Source organism: Hemicordylus capensis, chromosome 2, assembly GCF_027244095.1.
Source record: "Hemicordylus capensis ecotype Gifberg chromosome 2, rHemCap1.1.pri, whole genome shotgun sequence".
Taxonomy (NCBI): Eukaryota; Metazoa; Chordata; class Lepidosauria; order Squamata; family Cordylidae; genus Hemicordylus; species Hemicordylus capensis.
Window position 1 is genome coordinate 109,170,371 of NC_069658.1, and position 24,104 is coordinate 109,194,474.

Below are 24,104 nucleotides of genomic sequence, written 5' to 3' on the forward strand. Positions count from 1 at the left end.
GTTTGGGGATGCCTGGTTTAGAGGATCAGGAATGTACTATAATTTCACACGTTTCCTACTTTGCCTTCCTCCTTCCCCTCTTCTCCATTTCTGGCCTGCTCTAATCATAGTTTTCCATGATGTGTGAAATGGACAAATTATTGTTAGCACTAACTACCAAACTATAGTTTGATAGAGCTAACCTCAGTTGGTTAATCAGACAGCAAAACAGATTATGAGGTCATTCATCCAATTGAAAACTGTGTTCTACCTGGGTTTGAGAGCTGTGTGTGCTACCAGTTTTCTGTTGTGTGGAAGCAAGGTAGGAGAAATACTCGGGTAGAAGTGATTGTGTGGAAGCAAGGTAGGAGGAAAAGCTTCCACACAACTTTGCTTCCACACAATCACTTCTACCTGGGTTTTCCTCCTACCTTGCTTCCACACCACCAAAAATTGGGAGCACACACAGCTTCCAAAACCGGGTAGAACACAGTTTTTGATTGTGTGAACAACCTCTATGGTTAGAGTGTTCTGGAACTGGAGAAGAGTACAAGCAATTTTCCAGAGTTTGGAACTATGTTTTGAATGGTCATCTAAACTAAACCTGGTTGTAAAGTCTAATGAGAAGTGAAAGGGAAATTCATGCTAGAGAAGGGAGAGTGACAAGCTCATATCCCCAAAGGTGACTCCCAGGCATGGTTTGGAGAGGACCTACATCACACCTGCACTAGACTAATTATTATTTTTCAGTTCTAAAAGTCTTCAATTGCTCTTTGTTCTAATAATTAAAAATTAGCAGTTTAGTGAGATCTTAATCAGGGTGTACCAATATTTAGTTGATTCCGTAGTCTATAACATTCTAAAAATATATTCAGAATACGTTTATGGCTGCAAGGGAGGGACTAAAAGTAAAAATTCTAAAAATAAATCAAGAAAAATACTGGCCCTTAGTGATATAAATTCAAGACACATACTGTATAAAGGGTATTCACATGACCAGGCAGGTGGTAGGGAAGGCAGGTTGGAACCTACCTTCCTCCTGGATAACTCTCTCTGATCTCTTCAGCACACTGTCACGCGCCCACACAATCTGTGCTGCTCCATACAGTGCAGATTGCTGGAGGCTGGTAAAACGGGTCTCAGCCTCCAGGAATCCCATAATGCACCGTACGATGAGTGCAGTGCTTTGCGGGGGTTCCCCAGGAGTCGGGTGCTCGAGACACCCGACTCTGTGTGTGCTTGTATTTACACACGACCCCAGCACTGAGGTTAAGGGTGCACTTGCACCATTAAACTCTGGCTAAAGGCTAGGGTAAAAAGTTGAGCTACTTAGCCTGGGTTTGGCTGCTCATGTGCACAGCTTCACAGACTGCTAAAGAGCCAGAAGTATGTCACAATATGAGCAGCATTAATTTTTCACATCAAGCCCCAGTCATCAATCATTTTTGGAAGGAAAGGCGTTCTAAGCTTTGGCCTACATATCAGCAGTGATTTTCATGCAGGTAATTTTTATGGCTTCTTTTCCATTGTACTGGCTGAAGCCAGCACATCCTCTACTGAGGAGCACCCAGCACTAAAGCAGAGATGTCAAAAGATACACTTGAACAGTATTACTGTGTGCACAGATTGTTATAATTGGATAACTGAAGCGATTCTCCTTCATTTCAGATCCAGGGCCTGGAATGGATGGTTTCCCTGTATAATAACAATCTGAATGGAATTTTAGCTGATGAAATGGGGCTAGGAAAGACCATTCAGACTATTGCACTCATCACTTATCTGATGGAGCACAAAAGGCTCAATGGCCCCTATCTCATCATTGTTCCCCTCTCGTAAGTAGATGAACTCTTTCTAATGATATTTTTCTATGCTATGCAGATTGGCTCATTAAGAACATGCACTTTCTCTCTTTTTTTTCACTTAATGGCTAGATGAAGCATGCAGTAGAGCTCTGCTGAGTATGTGCTCTAGATTTAGTCTTTGATTATCTCCCCTTCTTCCCACATGGATTGTCTGGCATTGCTGACCAGATGGCTGATAAAAGCACTTAGCAGACAAGCTTTTCTGTATCTCTTAGTCACTATAGCTTGTTTCTGCTGTGATTCACAACAGGGGAAATGTATGTATTACTTTTCTTCTTTGGCATACATAACATTGCCTGTCAGTTTGTGAAGAAATTTCTTATAGTTCTTCTATCTTTTAAAAGGAATCTCCTAAATGGCATCTCACAAAGTATTACAGCATTCTTGGCTAATAGTGTTCATTTTCTTTGATATTCACAGTGCCTAGTTGTTGTGATTATTGTCCCCAGTCATTGTTGTCTTGAGAAACTTTTGGTTTGTGACTCCTGAAGATGTGGACAAGCTGTTTCAGACTGTACGTCCTACCACCTGTTCTTTTGACCCTTACCCAACTTGGTTCATTTCATCTGCCAACAGTACTATCAGAAAGGGTCATATTATTATGGTATCTATTATAAGTGCTTCTCTGAGAGAGGGCAGGATTCCTGCTTGCCTTAAAGAGGCTGTTATTAGACCTTACTTGAAGAAAGCTGCACTGGATCCCTCAGAGTTAGCCAGTTATAGACCTGTCTCCAATCTTCCATTGTTGGGCAAAGTGATTGAGAGGATGGTGGTCTCTCAGCTCCAGGCAGTCTTGGAGGAAAAAGATTATCAAGATCCATTTCAACCCAGCTTTCGAGGGGGCTGTGGGGTTGAGACTGCTTTGGTCAGCCTGGTGGATGATCTCCAACTGGGTTCTGACAGAGGGAGTATGACTCAGTGATCCTTTTGGATCTCTTGGTGGCTTTCGATACCATCAACTATGGTATCCTTCTGGGTTGTCTGAGGGGATTGGGATTGGGATTGGGTGGCACTACTTCGTAGTGGTTCTGTTCCCACCTCTCGGGCAGATTCCAGAAGGTGTTTGCTTGGAAACTGTTGCTCTGCAAAGTGGAAGTTAATGTACGGAATTCCACAAGACTCCACACTTTCTCCAATGCTTTTTAACATCTATATGAAACTGCTGGGAGAGATTATCAAGAGATTTGATGCAGTGTGTTATCAATATGTTGATGACACCCAGATATATTTCTCCATATCAACTTCATCAGGTAATGGCATAACTTTCCTAAATAGCTGCCTGGAGTCAGGAATGAACTGGATGAGGGATAACTGAAATTGAATCCAAATAAGATGAAGGTACTGACTGTGGGGGGTCAGAACTGGAGAGATAGTTTAGATCTGCCTGTTGGTGTTACAATGGTGTTACATTGCCCCAGAAATAACAAGTACAGTATGTAGCTTGGGAGTGCTCCTGGAACCCAAACTCTCTCTGGTCTCTCAGCTTGACGTACTCGGCTGATACGTCAACTACACCCATCTGGAGGCAAATGACCTCAAAACAGTAATACATATGCTGTTAAGCTCCAGGCTTGACTACTGTAATGCACTGTACGTGGGGCTGCCTTTGTATGTAGTCCTTTACTGCTGACAACTTCTTCCACCTCTACGGCTTCCCAGACACGCTCTCAACCTACAATTCAAAGGGCTGTTCAAACCTTAGCCCCTTCAATGTGCTCCATTGCTATGCTGATGGGGCCACTGCCCCCAGTGTAGTTGTCCTCTGCGGAGACTCAGACGGCCATTCGAGTTTCACCCAGTGGCTCAGCATCGGAGCATTACACCTCCTCGGACTTTGAATCTGAAGGAAAGGACACCTTGGTGGATCCCCCTACGGATGTGGCTCCACCGACCTATGTTTCTCCTAATGAGGAGATGAAATCATATCACAAACATGTCCGCACATTGCCAGAGGCATTGGGTCTGGACTTACGCTCTGAGTTGGCCACCATCAATGACCCGGTATATAATTTTATGATAAAGACTCAAGGCACTCTCCTGTGGCTTTACCCATGTTCCCAGTCATTACTAGGGCAGCGAAATGTGCTTGGGAGGTAATCCACACATCAACCTCCACATCTAAACGCTTGGAAAGCTTGTACAGGATACTAGAGAAATACAATATTTACTTGATGGTGATGAAACATCCGGCACCCAATTCGTTGAACAACTGTGCATCCTCTTCCAAGTCTGGAAAGCAGCATATGATTCCACCTGAAAAGGAAGGCAGTTTGTCTGTTAAAGTTGCAAACTATTCTGCTTGCACTGCCAAACATACTTATAGCATCTGGGAGAACCTGCAAGCTCATCTGGATTCCTTGACTCCAGAGGACTTTAAGAGGAAATTCCAGCAGATTCTCAAGCGCTCAGCTGATCTGACCAGTCAGCAATTGAGTATAGCAAAGCACCTAGCAGAATCGGAGTCCCGCTCTCTGTAGGCATGCCTGGTTGAGGTCTACTAGCCTTCAAGTTGATATGAAGGATAAGATTGAGGGACTCCCGTTTGATGGCTCTGGACTCTTTAGTGAGTCTACAAACAACATGATGGAGCAGATGAAAAAATCCAAATTCATTGCCAAGACCTTCACTGCCCAACCTACGACTTCCACTTATGCACCAAGATACCGTTCTTCGTACTCGAAGCAATGGCCCACATTCAAGCAACAAGATCGCCGGGATTATAGGTGACAGTATAATCCCTTTCAGAAGTGCAATTATTCTGCCAAGGCCAAGTTATTGCAGTCCTGCGCTACTAAAACATCTGATTCTCAGAAGTGTCTTTGAAATTCAAGTCCGCCCACCGACATCACTCTTCTCCCCATTCCCACCTGTGGGGGTTCTGACATCTCGGCAAACAGATCAATCCACCAAACCGTATCTGCCATCTCCTTCCATCAGATTGGCAAGCCATGCCTCCGCATGGCACCAAATAACATTGGACCACTGGGTCCTGAAGATCATATCGTCAGGATACGCCATAGAGTTTAAGGCAACCCCGCGGTTTATGGGAATGAGACTCACTCCTCCATCTGTTGTTCTGCAGGAAGAAGTGAAAGAACTGTTGGAGAAGAAGGCAATCACGCTGGTGCTGTGGGTGGCGAGGCGAGGCGGGTTTTACTCCCACTATTTTCAGATTGCGAAGTGGAATGGAGGCTTACACCCCATTATGGACCTATGCCACCTGAACAAATTCATACATGTCAGGAAGTTGTGTTGTAATAGATATTGCCACTTCTCCATGGAGAGAAGTGGCTTGCTACGCTGGATCTCTTAAGATGCCTACTTCCATATCAGCATCAGACCAAGTCACAGGAATTACCTGCGGTTTACCGTAGGCCACCAAGTGTTCTAGTACAATGTCTTGCTCTTCGGACTGTCCACCGCCCCAAGGGTCTTCACCAAGTGTATAGCGGTGGTGATTGTCCATTTGAGGACACAAAGTGTTTCCATTTACCCATACCTGGATGACTGGCTTGTGATGTCCAAGGACAGAAGCGAGTTACTTTCGCAGATCTGCTATGTGCTGGCCCTCCTCCAGGACCTAGGCATCCAGGTCAACTGGAAGAGATCCCATCTAGACCCAGTTCCAGTTACCACATACATAGGAACTGTATTGGACACGGCAAGCCAAAGGGCATTCTTGCCAGAAGAGTTATACCTCTCCATCTGGGAACTAGTACATCACTTCCAGGAGCAACCTCAACAGACGGCACAGTCAATCCAATGCTTACCAGGCCTGATGTCCTCTTGCAACACAGTGATTTAATACGCTCTGCTGAAGATGCAAAAACTCCAGTTATGGTTTCTGTCAGTTTTCCACCCAGTCAAGGACAGTCAGTGGAAACGCCTGGAGCTCCCACCACAAATCCTGTGGTCACTATCATGGTGGTCAGAGCTCAGGCATCTCCTAGAAGGGGTCCCTTTCCAAGAGTTATTACCGTCTATTTGGATAACAACGGATGCCTCCCTTCTGGGCTGGGGCACTCACTGTGAAGGTCGCCAAATTCAGGGGAAGTGAACCTCACTCCAGGGCCGCCTACATATCAGCTTTCTAGAATTAATGGCTGTTTTTCAAGCACTTCGAGATTTTCTGTCTCTTGTACAGGGCAGGTCTGTCCAGATTCACCTCGACAATACGACAGCTCAGGCCTACATCAACCGCCAAGGCGGGACTGTGTCTCACAGTTTATGTGCTCTCATTGTTCAACTTTGGCACTGGTGCATGTGGCACCATGTCTCTCCAGTGGCAGTTCATATAAAAGGCTTGGAGAATGTTCTGGCGGGTGACCTAAGTCACATCTTTCTCCAAGATCAACAACACAAATGGGAATTCAAGTCGGACTACATAACTCCCCTGTTCAACTGCTGGATGCAGCCATTGATAGACCTGTTCGTGACCTCCACGGACACAAAATGCATCCGCTTTTGCTCCAGAGCAGGACATAATCACCAGTCCATAGGGGATGCTTTCCCACTAGACTGGTCGAAGGAAATACCTTATATGTTTCCTCCTCAACCGCTAATCGCCAGGGTGGTAGGTCGTCTCCTATCCGAACTGACGACTTGCATCCCTGTGACACCATGGTGGCCAAGGCAACATTGGTTTCCACAGGTACGCAAACTATCGAAGAACCGGTACCACCATCTACCTCATGTTCCAGACCTCCTCTCACAGGACAGTGGGCACGTCTTCCACCCAGACATCGACACACTGACCTCTTGGCGAATAGACTCCTAAATCAAATTCTACTTAACGGAAAGCCTCTACCAGGCGTAATTACCTGGGGAAGTGGCTCAGATTCAAAGCATACGTGAAATCCCATGGATTTCTACCTAGACGGGCATCTGTCCGGGACGTACTTCTGTATCTATCAAAGCTGAAGTCGCAAGGCTTGGCCAACATTTCCCTGAAGGTTCACTTAGCTGCCCTCTCTTCGAAACATCTGGGGTGTGATGGCAGGACTTTATTCTCTCATCCGCAGGGCAAAGCCTTTTTGAAGGGACTGGCTAATGTCTTCCCTCTGGTTAAGACCCCAGTAGAAGCCTGGAGCCTGTCCCTAGTACTTTCAACACTAACTCAGGCACCTTTCGAACCAATGGCTACAACATCCTGCCTGCAACCTTGGAGAAGCCTCTGCCAGTCTGTGTAGACAATACTGAGCTAGATGGACCAATGGTCTGACTTGGTATAAGGCAGGTTCCTATGTATGTCTGCAGGTTTTACTTTGTATTCCCTGAAATCAACATGTAAAGATTCAAGATCTTCATTTGATTAAATGATATAATAGTCAATAAATTATATTGTCAATATATTGTGGCTATGGTATTTAGATTTTTGCAGTATTAAAAATATTTCCATACATGTATGGGGGTGGAGCAAGAGGAATGAAACTGCAGAGGTCTGTCTTGGAATGCAAGGATCTGATGAGGAAAGAGAGCAGTGTCTTATCCCAAAACTAGCTCAGCTTTTTGAACATGCACATTACTTGAAACACTAACTTAAAACACTTTTTTCATGAACATAGAGCTAAAAATAAACTTTCTTATAAAATAAACCTTAGAATTTGTATAGATGGATTTGTCCCTCTCATGCTGCCATATTATTTAACAAGCAAGAATAAATGAGCCATGCACAAGTGTTTCAATTTTCTGTAGAAAATTTCTGTCTTCAGAAAAATACTGCAAAGTAAGGACTTTAAACCTAGATGTAAGAATAAATCACAGGTATTATAATTATGTGCCTGCAACACATGCTGTTCTCTTCTTTTAGTTTTGTAAACAGATATTGTAAAAGCCAGGCTCAAATCTTCCAAATCCATCTCTCTTCAGCAAAATTCAAACAGTCCATTTGATTCAATTGGAATGCACCAATTTGGACAGGTTTATGCATGCATGTAACAGCTTTCCAGAATGAGGATGAAGTCTTATGCTAAAATCCAGACGGCTTTTTCTGACATGATTAAAGGAGGTTTCCCTATAGCGCTCACCAGTCTTACAACAATGTAGTACAATACATTCTACATGTTTTGGTGTGCTATTCATCTTGAAGGAAAAGATTAAAAACAGAGCTGTAGAATTTGACATATTTTTAATTCATGCTGTAAGAATGCAGTTTTAAATCAGTTTCTTAGAAAATGAGTTTTAATATACTTCATATTCTTATTGTTTCACATAGGACCTTATCCAACTGGACTTATGAATTTGACAAATGGGCTCCTTCTGTGGTGAAAATTTCTTACAAGGTTGGATGTCCTTCATACATGAATATAAAGCTGGCAGTATAAATGTTTCTTCTTCTTCCCATGCTCATCTACTAATTATATTTAGTTATAAAGTTTTGCTATGCACTAAAACTTGTTTAATCAGTAAGCTTACTATAATAGACTCTAATTACTTCCAAGTATTGAAATGCAGTCGAAAATTGTTAATGCTCATACTCCAAAGTGCTCTGATGGGAGTAGTACAGATGACAAATATTGTAGATGTGTTTTGGTTGTTTTTAAAAAATACTTAGCCATTGGACTAATTCACTTGCAGCTGTTCTTATGAAGGCCAGAAGCTATGGGGACAAGAGACAGTGAGCTACCAGTGGCGGCCCATGAACACACCTCCGGGGGGAGGGGGCGTGGTGGGAGGCACCTTTAAGAGTAAATTAATTCGGAGCTCACCTCCGCTGTCACAGCACCTAAACTCTGTTTGGAGCCGCAACATGCCGCCCAGCAGCTCCTACGGCGGAGAAGTGCCTCTGCCACTCACCTGGCCACTGGCGGGGGCTTGGCTCTGTGGAAGCCAGGTGAGTGGCGGAGGTGCTTCCCCACCGTAGGGGCTGCTGGGCAGCATGTTGTGGCTCCGAACAGCATTCAGGTGCTGTGGCGGCGGAGATTAGCACCAAATTAATTTACTCTTAAAGGTGCTTCCCACCGCGCCCCCCGGAGGCGCGATCACAGGCCGCCACTGCGGGCTACATAAAACCTGCTTGAGCAGAGCTTTCTGTCCAGCGGCCATTTTCAAATGCAAAGTTTTGCCAGCCCCCACCCCACTTTTATCACAGGTTGGTGATAAAAGGATTATCACCAGCCTGTTAGTGTGGTCTCACTGCACATTTCTGTGCAGCACACTTATGTACATATCCTTGTTTTACTGAACTGAAATGATAAATATTTGTCTTGCTTTACTCTCTTTTTCTCTTTCAGGGTACACCTGCTATGCGCCGATCACTTGTTCCTCAGCTTCGTAGTGGAAAATTTAATGTTCTTTTGACTACTTATGAGTACATAATAAAGGACAAACACATTCTTGCGAAGGTAGTGCTACATTTCTGACTCCTTTACATGAAAAATCTTCTTCCCCTTCCTCAAATAACTAAAATTATATCTTGCAAAGAGATTTCTGGTACAGTGTCCATGATTACTGTTGTTCTTAAAAACCAGCTCCATGTTTTTCTTTCCCTAAATTGAGGGGCCTTTTTTCCTATCCTTTCACGGTCTCTTCTCCTGCCGTGGCACTCTCAGGATTGCAGACGAGAGAATGGTTTTGCTACCTGTGGATCCCATCAATACCTCACAGCCGCTACTCTGTAGAGAAGCATAACCATCTCTACATCATTCTGCCTAATAACGTTTATCCTAGAACCCTGCTATTCCATTTTTATCCATAGCTCTTCTCCAGTTCTTTGTTTCTGAGCAGAGATGAACACAGTTAAAAAAGAAGTCAGACTGTGTAGTTGCTTTCTGGAAGATAATAGAGACTAGATTGAAACTTGTTATGTTCATTTTCATTTGTCCATTAAATGATAGCTCAAAACTACTGCTTTGATCTAAATCTCTCCTGAATAGTTAATAGATTCTGAAACATGGGAGCTAATCTTTGGAAACTGTTGCTTCAGTTGAAGTGGGGTATTTAAAATACATAGGTAATGGAGATCACTTTTTCTTATAAATAACCTCATCTCACTTGTCAAACATCAGAGCATGGAAATTTCTTAATGAGGTTTCATGTACTTGCTATACTCACCTTTTAAAAGTCAGTTACAATTGTGTCTTTTCCTGGCCTAGTATTTAAATAGAAGATTCACATTATTCAGCACAAAGACAGTATTTTTACTTATTTTGGAAGCTTCTAATACACTTTTGGAACTTGCTTACTGAAATGATATCAGTTTGGTTGAGAGTTTGCAAAGATTTATATCCCTTTTTTGCACACCTTATGGTGCTTCTGCCTTCTCAACTTGTGGTGTGTTAAATTGCTTTCAGAAACTGCTCTGATGCTTTATTAATCCTTTCAGTCTGGATTGTGATTCTAACGACAATAATAGAACATGGGTTCTGTGCCTGCACAGATCAGCTTCTGGTAGAACTCGTTAGCTCCTTGAGATGCCTTCAACCGCCTCCTGCATGTGCCCTGCAGTACCTCATAGCGATGGTTAGGCATCCTCCTCTCAGTTTCTTTCTGACCGCCTTAGCGATCGCATCTTTGGATCTTGTCAGCTCCTCAGGAATAAACTAGTATAACTAATATCTCTTCATCGGCTTGAAATCGATTTGGAACATCGGACCGCTGGGTCTTGCGTATAATCACCACAGGATATGCAATAGAATTCAAAACTCTGCCGGAGTTTGCGGGGATAAAATATACCCCCAAAACGACTCTGAGGGAAGAGCTTGAAGTTCTGTTGGGGAAACAGGCGATCTCGCCAGTGCAGTGGGCTCACAGTCAAATGGGTTTCTACTCAAGATACTTTCAGATACCCAAACAGGATACTTGCAGACCGAGCAGACGAACTACCCAGGCATGCACATGCCCTCTTACCTCAGTAAAATTCTGGGGGGAAACACTGGGTTACCTGGCAGGGCAGCACATGGATTGTCCTCGATCCTGGTGCTTCACATGAGCAGCCCTAGCTAGGTAGGGCTGTGCAAGCCTGGGTAGGGCTGCTCGTGTGAACAGCCTTAATTTGTTGTACCTTTCACATGTCATGTGTTGATATGAATATGTATCATAGTACTTTATACCATCTAAAACTTATACGATAGTTTGAGTTTCCAGACATACAAAAAGAAGCCATTGTTTAGAACTGCATGTCTGTCCCCCCCCCCCTTTTCTTAGGGCTCAGCTTCATAAGTTCATTCCCATCTCTGTGGTACAGAAGCCTCATCTATGGGTTCTCGGTAGTCTGTGAATTCAGCCATATCAGCAAACCACAGTTAGCACTAACTAGTTTGCAAACCAGCTTCAAGCCATAGTTTCAGATCCCAGTTTGTCAGCCTCAGATAAATCATGTTTTGAATGCAGGCTGGAGCTCAGATGTTTAAAAAAACTATGGTTTACTTTATGCCTGAACCCAACCAGTGTAGTTGCATAGACCAACTCTGCATTGTGTGTTTGTGCAGGGGGTGGGGGTGGTTTATTGTAATGCTTCCATTTCATTGGCTGCTTTTTGCTATATTACATGTAGCAGACACCGATTATTCTGATGCACTTTTTCAAATTGGCTGTTTTAGCTTTCTTTTTGTTTTAATCGTATTCCTTCTTAGTCTTTTTTTTAAAGGAAGAATTGTAATGTAGACTTTCCTTATATATTATTTTAGGGAATAAAGGTTTGTTGCCAATTATTTTGCACTTTTGTAGATTCGGTGGAAGTATATGATTGTAGATGAAGGCCATCGAATGAAGAACCATCATTGCAAGCTGACTCAGGTGTTGAATACTCATTATGTAGCCCCAAGAAGGATTCTGTTGACTGGAACTCCATTGCAGAATAAACTGCCTGAACTTTGGGCTCTCCTCAATTTCCTACTTCCAACAATTTTCAAGAGTTGCAGCACCTTTGAACAGTGGTTCAACGCTCCTTTTGCAATGACTGGAGAAAGGGTAATGGTTTAGTTTGTTAAAATTCTCAGAGATTACAATAGAGCCAGCGTGGTGTAGTGGTTAGAGTGCTGGACTAGGACCGGGGAGACCTGAGTTCAAATCCCCATTCAGCCATGAGACTAGCTGGGTGACTCTGGGTCAGTCACTTCTCTCTCAGCCTAACCTACTTCACGGGGTTGTTGTGAGGAGAAACTCAAGTATGTAGTACACCGCTCTGGGCTCCTTGGAGGAAGAGCGGGATATAAATGTAAAAATAATAAATAATAATTATAAAATCTAAAATATTTAAATTGGATGGCCTATAAAATAGATTGCTGTAGGGTATTCTTAAGGCATAGTTTCCACCCTAACACAACAATATTACTGCTTTCAATTACTTCACTGAAATATCTCTTCAGATTCTCAATCTTCTAAACTGAATGCCATGAATTAAACAGTGTAAATCTGTTTATATTGAGAAATAATGATACAATTAAGTTTTTCTTCAAGTACATGTCATCCCCCGCCCCTTTTGTGTTCCTGCAGGTAGATTTAAATGAAGAAGAGACAATTCTGATCATTAGGCGTCTCCACAAAGTTCTACGACCTTTCTTGCTAAGGAGGCTGAAGAAAGAAGTTGAATCACAATTGCCAGAAAAGGTTTGTGTAGAGATGGCATTGCTGGCATTTTCTTACTAAGTATATGACATCCTGGTTCCACAGTGACTTGAAATGCCCAGGAAAAACATTGTTCCAAATGCGAAGCTCATTGCCTGAAAACTTTCAGAAGCATTGTACTTTTGATCTGAATCATGTCTTTTGTGATTTACATTTGTGCCCAACAAATACCAGTAGCATAGAATAAGGAGGCTTAGGTCCAGTTCTGGAACTAGAACAGGGCTTCTCGGCTGCCAGGTGAGGACTTCTCATGTGGGTTATCCTTGCCCGCACGCTCCAGGAGCAGGACAGTCAATTAAGCGAAGCCTTTAAACGGTGGGGAAAGATGACCCCTCCCAGTTCTGTTTGTCCTGCCTCGCTCCAGAGAAGGTTGTTCCTAGCTAGCTGCTTCTTCCTTACCTTTCTTCACTCGAGCATTTTTCTCCTTTATTTCTTTCCTCAGTCTCTCCATTCCCAGCTTGTCCATTCTGCCTTTATTTCTTGTCTGATCTATTATTAGTTTTTTAGGGATTTATTTTTTCAAATTTCTACTCTTCAGTCTCCTCCCTCCCTCTCCTCCTCCCCTTTCTTATGGAGCAGAGTGGTCAGGGTATTTTGCACATTCACGTGCACAAGGCAAAGAAAACTCAGCAAATGCAGCCTAAACGGATCATCCAGGTCCCTCAAGTCCATGGTGGGTCTTTGGATCCGCCGCAGCCCCCGCGGCTGGTGCCGGACTCTCTTTTGGGGCGGGACGACCACGGAACTCAAAGGGAGCTGCAGTAGGGATGTGCGAACCGGTTCGGATCCAAACCGGGGGCGGTTCGGTGGTTCAGATCCGAACCGAACCACGTTCGGTTCGGATTTGAACCGAATCGGGGGTGGTTTGATTCGGACCGTTTTGGACACCCGAAAATTGGTAGGATGGTAGCAAATGAGATTTTCAATGAGACACCATGAATCCACTCTAATATGCTATCATAGAATCCACACTCAATACCTCAGAAACAAGAGAACCCTGTACCCCATGGGTTAGAAACCCATGGGGGTGGTTGGCACCCTATGTGCACTACACCACCACTTGCTCTGGGCCACCCCAGCACCCCCCAAGTGCACTTATGGGGCTGCTGAAACCTCCATTATAACTTATTATGAGGAAAAACCTTAAAGACACGTAAACTTCAACAATTAACCAAAAATCAGCCCTCTGCCCAAATCCTTTGAAAAAATTCAGGTAGCTTCCTTGCCCCTACCTGGCACTACCACCAACCCCACACTGCTCTAGGCCACCCCTTTGCCCCCAACGTGAAGCTATACATTTGATGACACCTCCATGCTTCTTTATGGAGAAAAACAAAGACGCGTAAACTTCAAAAATCACCCCTTCGCCCAATTCTTTTCAAATAATTCAGGTAGCTTCCTTGCCCACCCTAGGAACTACCACCCACCACACTGCACTCTACGACACCCCTTTCCCCCCGACGTGAAGCTATACATTGCTGCAATCCTAATTATTCTCTATGAGGAATTCAAAAATACTTTAACAATTCACCAATAATCAGAGTGTCCAATTGCCTTGGGATTTTTTGGGTGGTAGGCACCCCTGTCTGTCTACCACCCACCCCGCTTTTGTGCCCCTAGGTGCTCCACAATAGGGGATATGGACTGGTTCCGGTCCCATTATACTCTATGAGAAAAATAATTAAAAATATTTCAAATATTCATAAAAAATCATAGGGGTGTCTGATTGCTTCAGGGTTTGCATGGTTGTTGGCACCCATGGGTGTTCCACAATAAGGAATAATGGCCTGGTTCGAGTCCCATTATATCCTATGAGAAAAAAATAAAAACAATTTTCAAATTTCATAAAAAATCGTACGAGTGTCCGATTGCTTTGGGGTTTGGGTGACAGGTACCCCTGGGTGCCAGCTACCATCCTACCAATTTTCGGGTGTCTGAACCGGTTCGGATCTGAACCGAACCAGGGGGTGTTTCGAACAAAACCAAAACCGAACCACCCCCTCCTGGTTCGGACCCGGTTCGGATCTGAACCGAACTGGGCGAACCAGTTTTGTGCACATCCCTAAGCTGTAGAAGCTCAGCTAACGTCCCTTACCAAGACGCAGAAGTGCTTTCGCCCGCACTCCCCCGACCTAGCTCTTCAGGTAGCTGAGATTGTGGAGCTGGAGGAGGCTTCCCGCTCAGACGCCGAGGCCATCCACCACCCAGCTGAGCCCCCTGCCCCCCCGGGTCCGCTGGAGAGGGAAACGCTGCTGCCCGCCTCCTCTATCGCCAACGTCCTGGGCTCCTCGGCAGGCTGCTTCTCCATGATGCGGCCAGCTGGCCAAGTAGCAATGGGCTAGTCTGTCTCTCTCCTGCTGATCCCTCCGTGGCAGGCCTCAGCAGCGACCGTCAACCAGTTAGCGGCTACACCTACTCAGGAGGAGGCCAACAGCCACCATCCAGCCAGACTTGTAAGTCCTGCGCCTCATGGCTCCCCTCTCCCGGGCCCATCCAATCCTGCTAGGCTCCCCTCTGCTCCTTCTGCCCCAGTGAACCTAGACCTTCCCCAAGACATTCACGTGGCCTGGCAAGACTGGTTTGTGGAGGCAATGCATGTATTATTGGAGAGCCTCAAGCCCCAACAGGCAGAGCATAAAAAGCACAAACGCAAAGAGACACCTTCCCCTTCTTCTGGGGATTCCTCCTCTTCCTCATCAGAGACCCCTGGCAATCCTAACCAGTCCCACAGGTCTAAAGGGGAAAAGAGGACATCCAAATGTAGCAAGGCCAAAAAATCCAAAAGAACATCTAAATGTGGCCACTGCCATTCTAATACACACTCTTCTGATATATCTGACTATGATTCCTTGGACCCTCGCCTTCCCCCACTTGGAGGTGCCGGTGGAACTCCCTCCCACTTTACCACTACAGGCCCCTTTGGCCAGGTCTTCATCTCAACTACCACCCGCCTTGGGTTCAGGAATCCCTATTCAGGACCCTGCCCCCAGCGAAGAGGGCGAGTGGTCTGACGGCTGGCAACCGGATTCATCCCAATCCTCCCGCAGGCTCCTGCCACCCAAAGAGTTTTCTCAGCTCCTCCTGAAAGCCCTGCACACCCTGGGCCTTCATTCAGACCTTCCTAAGGAAGCTCCTCCTCCTTCTAGAGAATCTTTAGTGCTTCCTACTGCTGCGTCCAACCAACCTCTTTTTCCTCTCCCTGAGACTTTTTCAGAGGTAGTGAAACAGGAATGGCAAGCCCCCGCTTCCGCCAAGAAAACGGCAGCTATCATCTCTAAGCAGTATGCTTTCATTCCTCCAGCAACAGCCCTTTTCCAGACCCTGCCAGTCGATGGCCTGGTGGCCGCCCTTAGCTCTGGGGCCATTCTGGCAAGAGATGGGGAGTCCTTCCTTAAGGACCCCACAGAAAGAAAATTGGAAGCGCAGCTGCGCAAGAACACTGATGCCATATCGATCTCCATCAAGTCCTCTGTTGCTGCCTCCATTCTTTCCAGGGCAGCCCTCCTATGGTTGGATGAACTGCTTCAAACTCCGCCCCTCGAACCAGCGTGCCAACGCCTGATTGCATTAAAAATCCAGAAGGCCCAGGCCTTTATTGCTGACGCTACCCTGGACTCGGTGCGCTTCAGGGCAAGGACCACAGTGAGTAACATCGTTGCACGACATACACTATGGCTCAAACACTGGCAAGTGGACCAGACCTCCTGCACAAACCTGATTGCTGTGCCCTTTATGGCTTCCAAACTATTTGGCGATGAGGCCCTCCAAGAAGTCCTCATCGACACAAAGGACAAAAAGAAGGTTCTCTCCTCTTCCTTTCACAGAGACAATAAACGCCAGAACTGCAAAAACTTCCAGCCTTTTCGTTCCTTTCGCCAGAATTTCAAGCCCAGAGACCGTGATTTCTGTACATCCTGCCCTCAGTGGAATCGACAACGTTTCAACCCTCACAGTTCAACCAATAAGCAGTTCGGGCAACCGCCCAATCCATGGCAGGCCTCCTGACTCGCCGCCCCATCATGTGGGGGGGCCACCTAGCCCATTATTTCCACGCGTGGGACTCCTCCATCTCCGACTGCTGGGTACTGGACTCCATCCAAAACGGGTGCAAGATCGAATTCACTTCACATCCCAGAAGTCGCTTCCTTCCAACCTCTCGTTCCCAGTCTCACCGCAAACATTCAGCTCTGCTGCAAGCGATACTTCACCTCCTTCACATCTCAGCCATAGAACGTGTTCCAAAGGAACACCAGGGAGCTCCACAAAGTGCTGCAGGTCCTCCACACTCCACCTTTCGAACCGATAAAATCCATTCCGCTCTGGATCCTGTCGTACAAACTCATCTTCCTAGTGGCAATCACCTCCGCACGTCGGATCTTGGAACTCAAAGCCCTCTCTGCCAATCCACAGCTATGTGTTTTCTCTCAGGACTCCGTTCATCTAATTCCCGACCCATCCTTCCTACCTAAGATCCCTTCGATCTTCTATAGATCCCCGGATGTTCTGCTCCCGTCTTTCTGCCCTAACCCTTCTAACTGGAAGGAAGAACAATGGCACAAACTCGACGTACGTCGATGCTTAAAGACCTACATTTCCAGGACTGCTTCGTTCAGATCCTCTGAATCCCTATTTGTGTCTTTTCTCCCGGCCTCCATGGGCCGCCCGGTTTCCTCATCAACTCTGGCTCGGTGGATCAAGGCATGTATTGCGTTGGCCTACGAGGCGCAACACATTCCTTCTCCACTCAGACTCACCACTCACTCTACACGCTTTGCCGTCTATAGCCTTTTCGACCAATGCACCACTGGATGAAGTATGCAGAGCGGCTACCTGGTCGTGCCCGTCCACATTCACACGACACTATAAACTAGACCTCTTCAAATCAGCCCAAGCTGCATTTGGCAGAAGGGTAGTTCAGCAGGTTCTTCCGCCCCAGTAGCCGACAACGCTCCCACCCAGGGTCTTCAGCTGTGGCATGTCTCATATGAGAGGTCCTCACCCGGCAGCCGAGAAAAGAGCATTGGTCAGTCACCGTGAATGCTTCTTCTGGCTGCCTGTGTTGAGGACCTCTCGACCCACCCGGCTCATCTACAGCTACTGGTTCTGCACTCTCTGTATTTTCTTCCTGAGGGGCCTGATTAACTATATTCTTATACCTTCCTCAGCAGCTCAGCTAGACTAAACAAAACTGGGCGGGGTAATCCTTTCCCGCCCTTTAAAGGATTCACTTAATTGATTGTCCTGCCTCTGGAGCGTGCGGGCAAGGATAACCCACGTGAGAGGTCCTCAACACCAGCAGCCAGAAGAAGCCTTCACGGTGAGTGACCAATGCTCCTTTCTGCACATTGCCAGTGTTCAAAAAGATATACAGTTCATTCACATAATACCCCATTGGCTAAGTGCCCTAGTGTCACAATTGGTCTGTATAGCTATACATTACAATGTGACAGCTGTTCCTATTTTGCTTGTTTTCCCTTGTATTACAATTTAAACCGGCAACACTGTTGACTAACCTAATCAGTAGTTATTCTATAACCTTCCCATTTATTTTTAACATTTGAAATCACCTTTCCACAGTTCTACAATAACAGCATAAAAACAGCAGTAATTCATCTCATGGGGACATCATTAAACCAGCTCCCTGTGGAATGCCCCTTCTCTGCAAAGAATGCCCCTTCTCTGCAAAGTTTACCTGGCACCAAATCTGTCTTTCTGGCGCCAGATGAAGACTATTTTATTCAGACTTTAATGGGCTTTCTGGCACATAAATGAGCTGTTTATATCAGATGCTTTGTATACTCTACTGGATTTTGTTGGATTTTATTGTTTCTGTGGTTTTAAATACCGAATTTACCCGCTTATGATACAGAATCAGATATGACTTACTATATATTGGGTTGTTTTTTAATTCACATTAGGTTGAATATGTGATAAAGTGTGATATGTCAGCACTTCAGAAGATTCTGTATCGCCACATGCAAGCAAAGGGAATCCTCCTTACTGATGGCTCTGAGAAAGACAAGAAGGTAAGAACATGTTTAGCACCAAGAACAAAGAATCTGATTTGTGACCCACAGACACTCATAAATGTGGGTTCTGTGCCTGCGGAGACCAGTTAGTGTGAAATTCATTAGCTCTTCATGGCTCTGATAACTGTCATCTGCATGTGCTCCGTGTCAGTTGGTTTTGGAGGTTCGATGCCCATTCCCCTCAGTTCTTTTCTGACTGCCAAAGTGCTCACACCTTCGGTTGTTACTTTCGAACTTTAATCCAGAAAATATGAATAAGTAACCTCATTGGCTCGACCCCGGACTGTTCCTGACTACTCCCTTTTAGAAATCGTAACATTAGTTTACTTCTATATCGTTTTTTACTCAGAACTGTATATGGACTTTCTCTTGATTAATGGACTGTTGCTTACTATTTCTGATTTAAAGAATATGACCTGGACTGGACTGGCTGTTGTTTTCATTGAGTGTTTTTCCCCTCCATGAACTCAAAACCCCCATGAGAAAAAAAAAACTGTAAAAGGTGTAGAACGTGCAGGGGAAGGCTCTGCTCCACAGCAGAGATGCCAGAACCTAAGGGGTATACTCGTGGGTCAAATGGGCCATAAGCCAGAATTTGGCTTTTTAAAACCAAATCTGGCCACCTAGGTCCACAGACAGGCAGGAGCTTTGTCTTCTGCACTTAGGGGAAACACACAACGCCTCTTCTTGTGCCATTTGCAGCTCCTTCTCCTATCAAACTTAAAGAATCAATCTGCAAGGCTTCGAGTGGCACTTTTGGAGGAAGCACTTAGCCCGGGAAAAGCAATGCCTTGATCCCCATTGACATCGGGCTCGCTTCCGAAGTCGATACTGCAGACTACTATTGCTATGCAGTCTAAATCCTCTGCATCTGAGGCATAGACGTCACAGGCAGGTTCTTCATTTAAGAAACCTCATGCCCCGATAAAACATAAACCCTCCCATAGGGAGAAGGAGAAATGAAAATCCTTGAATGATGGGTCAGCTGCACCACCTCCAACGAAACATAAAGATAAGAGAGACAAGCTACCCAAAGACTACTCTTAGAGAGCAGGTGAGTCCACTCTGTCTCTGACAAGGCTACAACAATTTGTAGATTCGCTGTAGCGACACCTTCAGCACTGATGCCGACATCGAGTGAGGTCGCCCTTGACACGACCTTAACATTGACACCGACACCTCAACGCCGAGCAGTATTGCTGTCACCGATGCCTACTCCTCAGCAGTTACCTTCCCACCCCTTGTCACCCAGCATTGTATGACACACCCTTTATGCCAAAGCCAAGAGATCACTCTCCCGTAACCTTCGATGTCGAGGTCAATACCGACCAGGATGCAGAAGAAGCATTGGATGCAATCACTGTCCAACACATCCTGTTTTATTGGAATCTAATGAGAGCACTCCCTCTACTGCAACCTTAAAATGATTCCTCAGTCAAGGTCTAGATGATGAATATGATGATGACCTCATTGAGGTCCCTCTCACTGTACCTAAAACACCATCACTGTCATCTGTGTGCCTCCAGCAGACTACACCAGTGGGTCAAGGTCTTAATCCAGCAGGAGGTTGGGAGAGGCATCTAGTATAACCTCCCCAAATTTGCCTGTGGACTACCACAATTACAAAATCTGGAAAGCTCGCCAAAGCGCAACCTTTCAGCTGGTTCAAACAGCTACTCAGATGACTCCACCGAGGTTGGTTACAAAGGACATTGCAGTTCAGACCTAGACTGCTATATTGCTATGTCCTGTTTCTGCTCCACAGCCTAGAATCTTCATGGCCACTTCAACACAGACATATACACCAGTCCCACAGCCACATCCAGTAAATGCCCTGGACACCCAAACTGTGGCTTCACACAGTCTCGGCCAACAGCCACTTTACATGCCAGCAAAGTACGTGCCACATCTGAGGAAGTGTATGACTTTGATAATTCAGAGACCTCCTCAGAATCTGTGGGTCGCCACTCAGATCCCAATCCAGACATACCAACTGCTCCATCGATTTCTCCCATAGAGGAGATGCATTCTTACCACCTTCAAATTGCAGAGATGGTGTCTGTATTGGGCCTGAAATTAAAAAAGAATACAAGTGATTTAGATGATTCTGTCTACAATTCCATGCAAACAACATTAGCAACACAACCAGTATATTTACTGATGCTTCCAGTCATTACAAAGGCGTAAAAATCCACTTGGGATGTTCTTCAAACATTGACTCCCACATCAAAACTACTAGAAACCTTATATAGAATACAGAGGAAGAAAACGAATATCTCCAAAAACACCCAATTCCTAACTCACTAGTTATTGATTGAACCTCCTCCTCCTCTAACAGTAGCAGACATCATACAACACCAGCTGGCAAGGAGGGATACAAGTTAGATGTATTGGGGTGTAAAACATATGCCACAGCATGCCTCTCTGTAAAAATAGCAAATTACATGGCATGTTTGTCGAAGTACGTCCACTCTTTGTGGGACTCTCTCTCTTCCCAGAACTTGACAAACATGCCCCAGAAGAATCCCCCAAAAGATTTGTAGATACCTTCTCCAAGACTACTGCAGCTATCTCCCAACAGCTCAGCAGTGCAAAGCACCTTGCTGAGATTGAGTTGTGTACTTTTAACTTCTGCAATTGCCATCAAAAGATATCCATGGCTACATTCCTCAGATTTCCAGCAAGACATTGAAGGAGCAGATTGAAGCTCTACACTTTGACAATAAAGCCTGTTTTGTGAGGAGACTGGTGCAACCATGGAGAAATGAAAAAATCTAAATATATGGTGAAGATGTTTACCTTCACCACGTCCACATACTCTGCCTCCAGATACCATCCATTTAGTCGCCGTCAAAACACCTATCGTCAGAATGATGGAAAGATTACAGACACACAATGTAACAAGAAACCATATAACACAAAAAACAAGAGAAATCAAGTGTCACGCAACAATGCTTCACAGAAGGCCAAGCAACATCTTTGATCATCCTGCCTGCCCACCTGTAAGCCCAACGCCAACATCAACATCTATAACATCAAATTTCATCAAGCTGATAAGTCATTTATATGCATGGCATCACATAACATCAGACTGGTGGGTCTTGAGGATAGTTGAGACCAGTTATGCCATAGAGTTCAAGACTCTGTCAGTTTTCACAGGGGTGAAGTATACTCCTGGAACACCAGTATTGATGTAGGAAGTCAAAACACTGTTGGAAAGGGGAGCAATATCCCTAGTACAGTGGGCAAAAAACCACAAGGATTCTACTCCTTCTATTTCCAGATTCCAAAGCAGGATGGGGGAATCCATCCAATGATGGATCTTCGGTGGTTGCATCTATTCATCGATGTGAAGAAGTTTCGCCTGATAACATTGCAAAGTCTCCTGTTTGGGGAAGTTTGGATTGCAATTCTGGATCTGAAAGATGCTTGCTTTCACATTGGTATACAAGAAACCCACAGGAAATACACCTGTCAAAAGACTGCTATACATGGAGCAGTACCCGATATGGAACAACAAAGAGAATAACAATGAGAATAACTGTCAGAGCTATTCTATCAGAGAATAGCAATGCTAGTAAGGACAACTATAGTAAGAATAACTATCAGAGAATAACAATGCTAGTAAGGACATTACAATCAAATCCAAAACAAAAGGCACAAACCTTACAGATACTTCTGGGCCTCCTGCACCACAACAGTGAAGTATGCATAGTTATGAATGCGGAAGCTGGATAGTGATCCATGACAGTCATAAATATTGGGTTCTATGCTTGCACAGACCACTGTGGGTAAAATTCATTAGCTCCTCGAGACGCTGCCAACTGCTCACTGCGCGTGTTCCGCATTCTCTTATATCGGCGGTTAGTAGCTGTCCTTTCTTTTCTTTTTTCTGAGGAGCTTTAGTGGTACCGAAGAAGTGATCGCTTTGGCGGTCAGAAAGAAACTGGGAGAGGCATGCCTAATCGCCGATATAAGAGAACGTGGAGCACGCGCAGTGGGCAGTAGGCAGCATCTTGAGGAGCTAACTAATTTTATCCAAAGCAGTCTGCCCAGGCGCAGAACCCAATATTTATGAATGTAATGGAACACTACCAGATCATCTGTTACAGGTAAGCAACCTGGTTTGTTTTTTTATTGTACCTCTCAGCATTTCGCCCCAATGTGAACTGTCAACATCTTCTGACAATCCCAGATTTGGTTCTGGTATTGTTAAATTGGTGGACAATCCAGACAAATTTCCTGCAGGGGTGGGGTAGCATCCCATTCAAAATGCCTGTGCCAACAGCTTGGATTACTACCAATGCCTCCCTATTGGGGTGGAGTACACACATGAACGACCTCAGAGTTCAGGAACTGTGGACACCATAGCAGAAGAAACTACGCATCAATTTTTTGGAGCTTCTGGCTATCTATCGTGCACTCAAGTATTTCAAATGACACCTGACTGGACAAGTGGTTCAGGTGCAACTGGTCAACACAACTACCATGGCTTATATCAGCCCATCAGGGCAGAACAGTGTCTTACTCCTTGTGCAGTCTAGGTCTATAGATATGGAACTGGCGCATTGTGAACCAAATCCATCTGGTTGCCATTCACATAAGAGAAGGAGACAACACACTGGTGGATGTACTAAGCATATTACAGGTGCTCCTGAAACAACACAAGGGGGGATTAAACTGTCTTTACCTGCTTCCCCTGTTCGAGCTCTAGGGGACACCAATGGTGGATCTCTTTGCAACACTGATGAACAAGATATGCAGCCACTATTGCTCAAGGACAGGACTGGGGAAATACTCCAAGGGAGATGCCTTCCAGTTCAGATGGACTCAAGGTTATTTCTACTTATTCCCACCTTATCCACTACTGAACAGAGTAGTGACCAGAATTTTACAGGTCAGAACATGCTGCATCTTCATAACACCATGGTGACCAAGGCAACTCAGACCGTCAAAAGAAAATCACAGACATCTTCCACAACATGCAGACCTTCTCATTCAAGACCAAGGTTGGTTGCTCCATCCAAATCTATACACCCTATGCCTGACCACGTGGAAAATAAACTATTAAATGAGATCTTACTTAATGATAAGAAGATATCCACCAGAAGGAACTACAGCTGAAAGTGGAGGAGATTTCAACAATGTGCTAAATTAACTCAGCAGATTCTACATCTTTTAGGGAGGTGCTGCTGTATTTGACTACACTAAAATCAAAGGGTTTGGCCAATGTCTCCCTTAAAGTCCATCTGGCAGCGATCCCATTTTACCACCATGGTTGGATTCAATGATACCACAATGATTTTCAATTCAATTCCTTTATTAGAGTCACTGACCAGCACAATATACAAACAGAAGCCCAGCAAAATAACCCTACACGTTTATGATACAATAGTTAAGCACATAGTTAAACACAGTTAACAATGATTCTTAATGAACTCCTGGCGAATTTTATTGGCTATTAAACAGAACTTAGCCACATTATAAGATCTCAGATCATTCTGGTCTTTTAAAAGATAATCAAGATAAAAAGAATTTGTACAACCTGGGTGGTAACTAAATAAAAGGGGTTATATGTTTATGCCATATATCTCGGTAAAATTGACAATAAAGGAGCACATGAGCTGTTGCTTCAATATCTCCCAATTTGCAGGGACAAGTGCGTTCT

The 24,104-nt window shown here is 44.8% G+C and overlaps 1 protein-coding gene across 5 annotated transcripts in view; it reads left to right on the top strand.

Annotated features, from left to right (window-relative positions):
* The window catches only part of SMARCA2 (SWI/SNF related, matrix associated, actin dependent regulator of chromatin, subfamily a, member 2), a 227,440-nt gene that overhangs the window by 117,588 nt on the left and 85,748 nt on the right, over positions 1 to 24,104 (top strand). For all 5 annotated transcript variants that reach the window (XM_053297258.1, XM_053297260.1, XM_053297261.1 and 2 more), the window contains exons 16-21: positions 1,648 to 1,811; positions 8,056 to 8,122; positions 9,074 to 9,184; positions 11,508 to 11,750; positions 12,276 to 12,389; positions 18,326 to 18,433. In XM_053297258.1, coding sequence (XP_053153233.1) covers positions 1,648 to 1,811; positions 8,056 to 8,122; positions 9,074 to 9,184; positions 11,508 to 11,750; positions 12,276 to 12,389; positions 18,326 to 18,433 — 807 coding nt within the window. The remainder of the gene's footprint in view (positions 1 to 1,647; positions 1,812 to 8,055; positions 8,123 to 9,073; positions 9,185 to 11,507; positions 11,751 to 12,275; positions 12,390 to 18,325; positions 18,434 to 24,104) is intronic.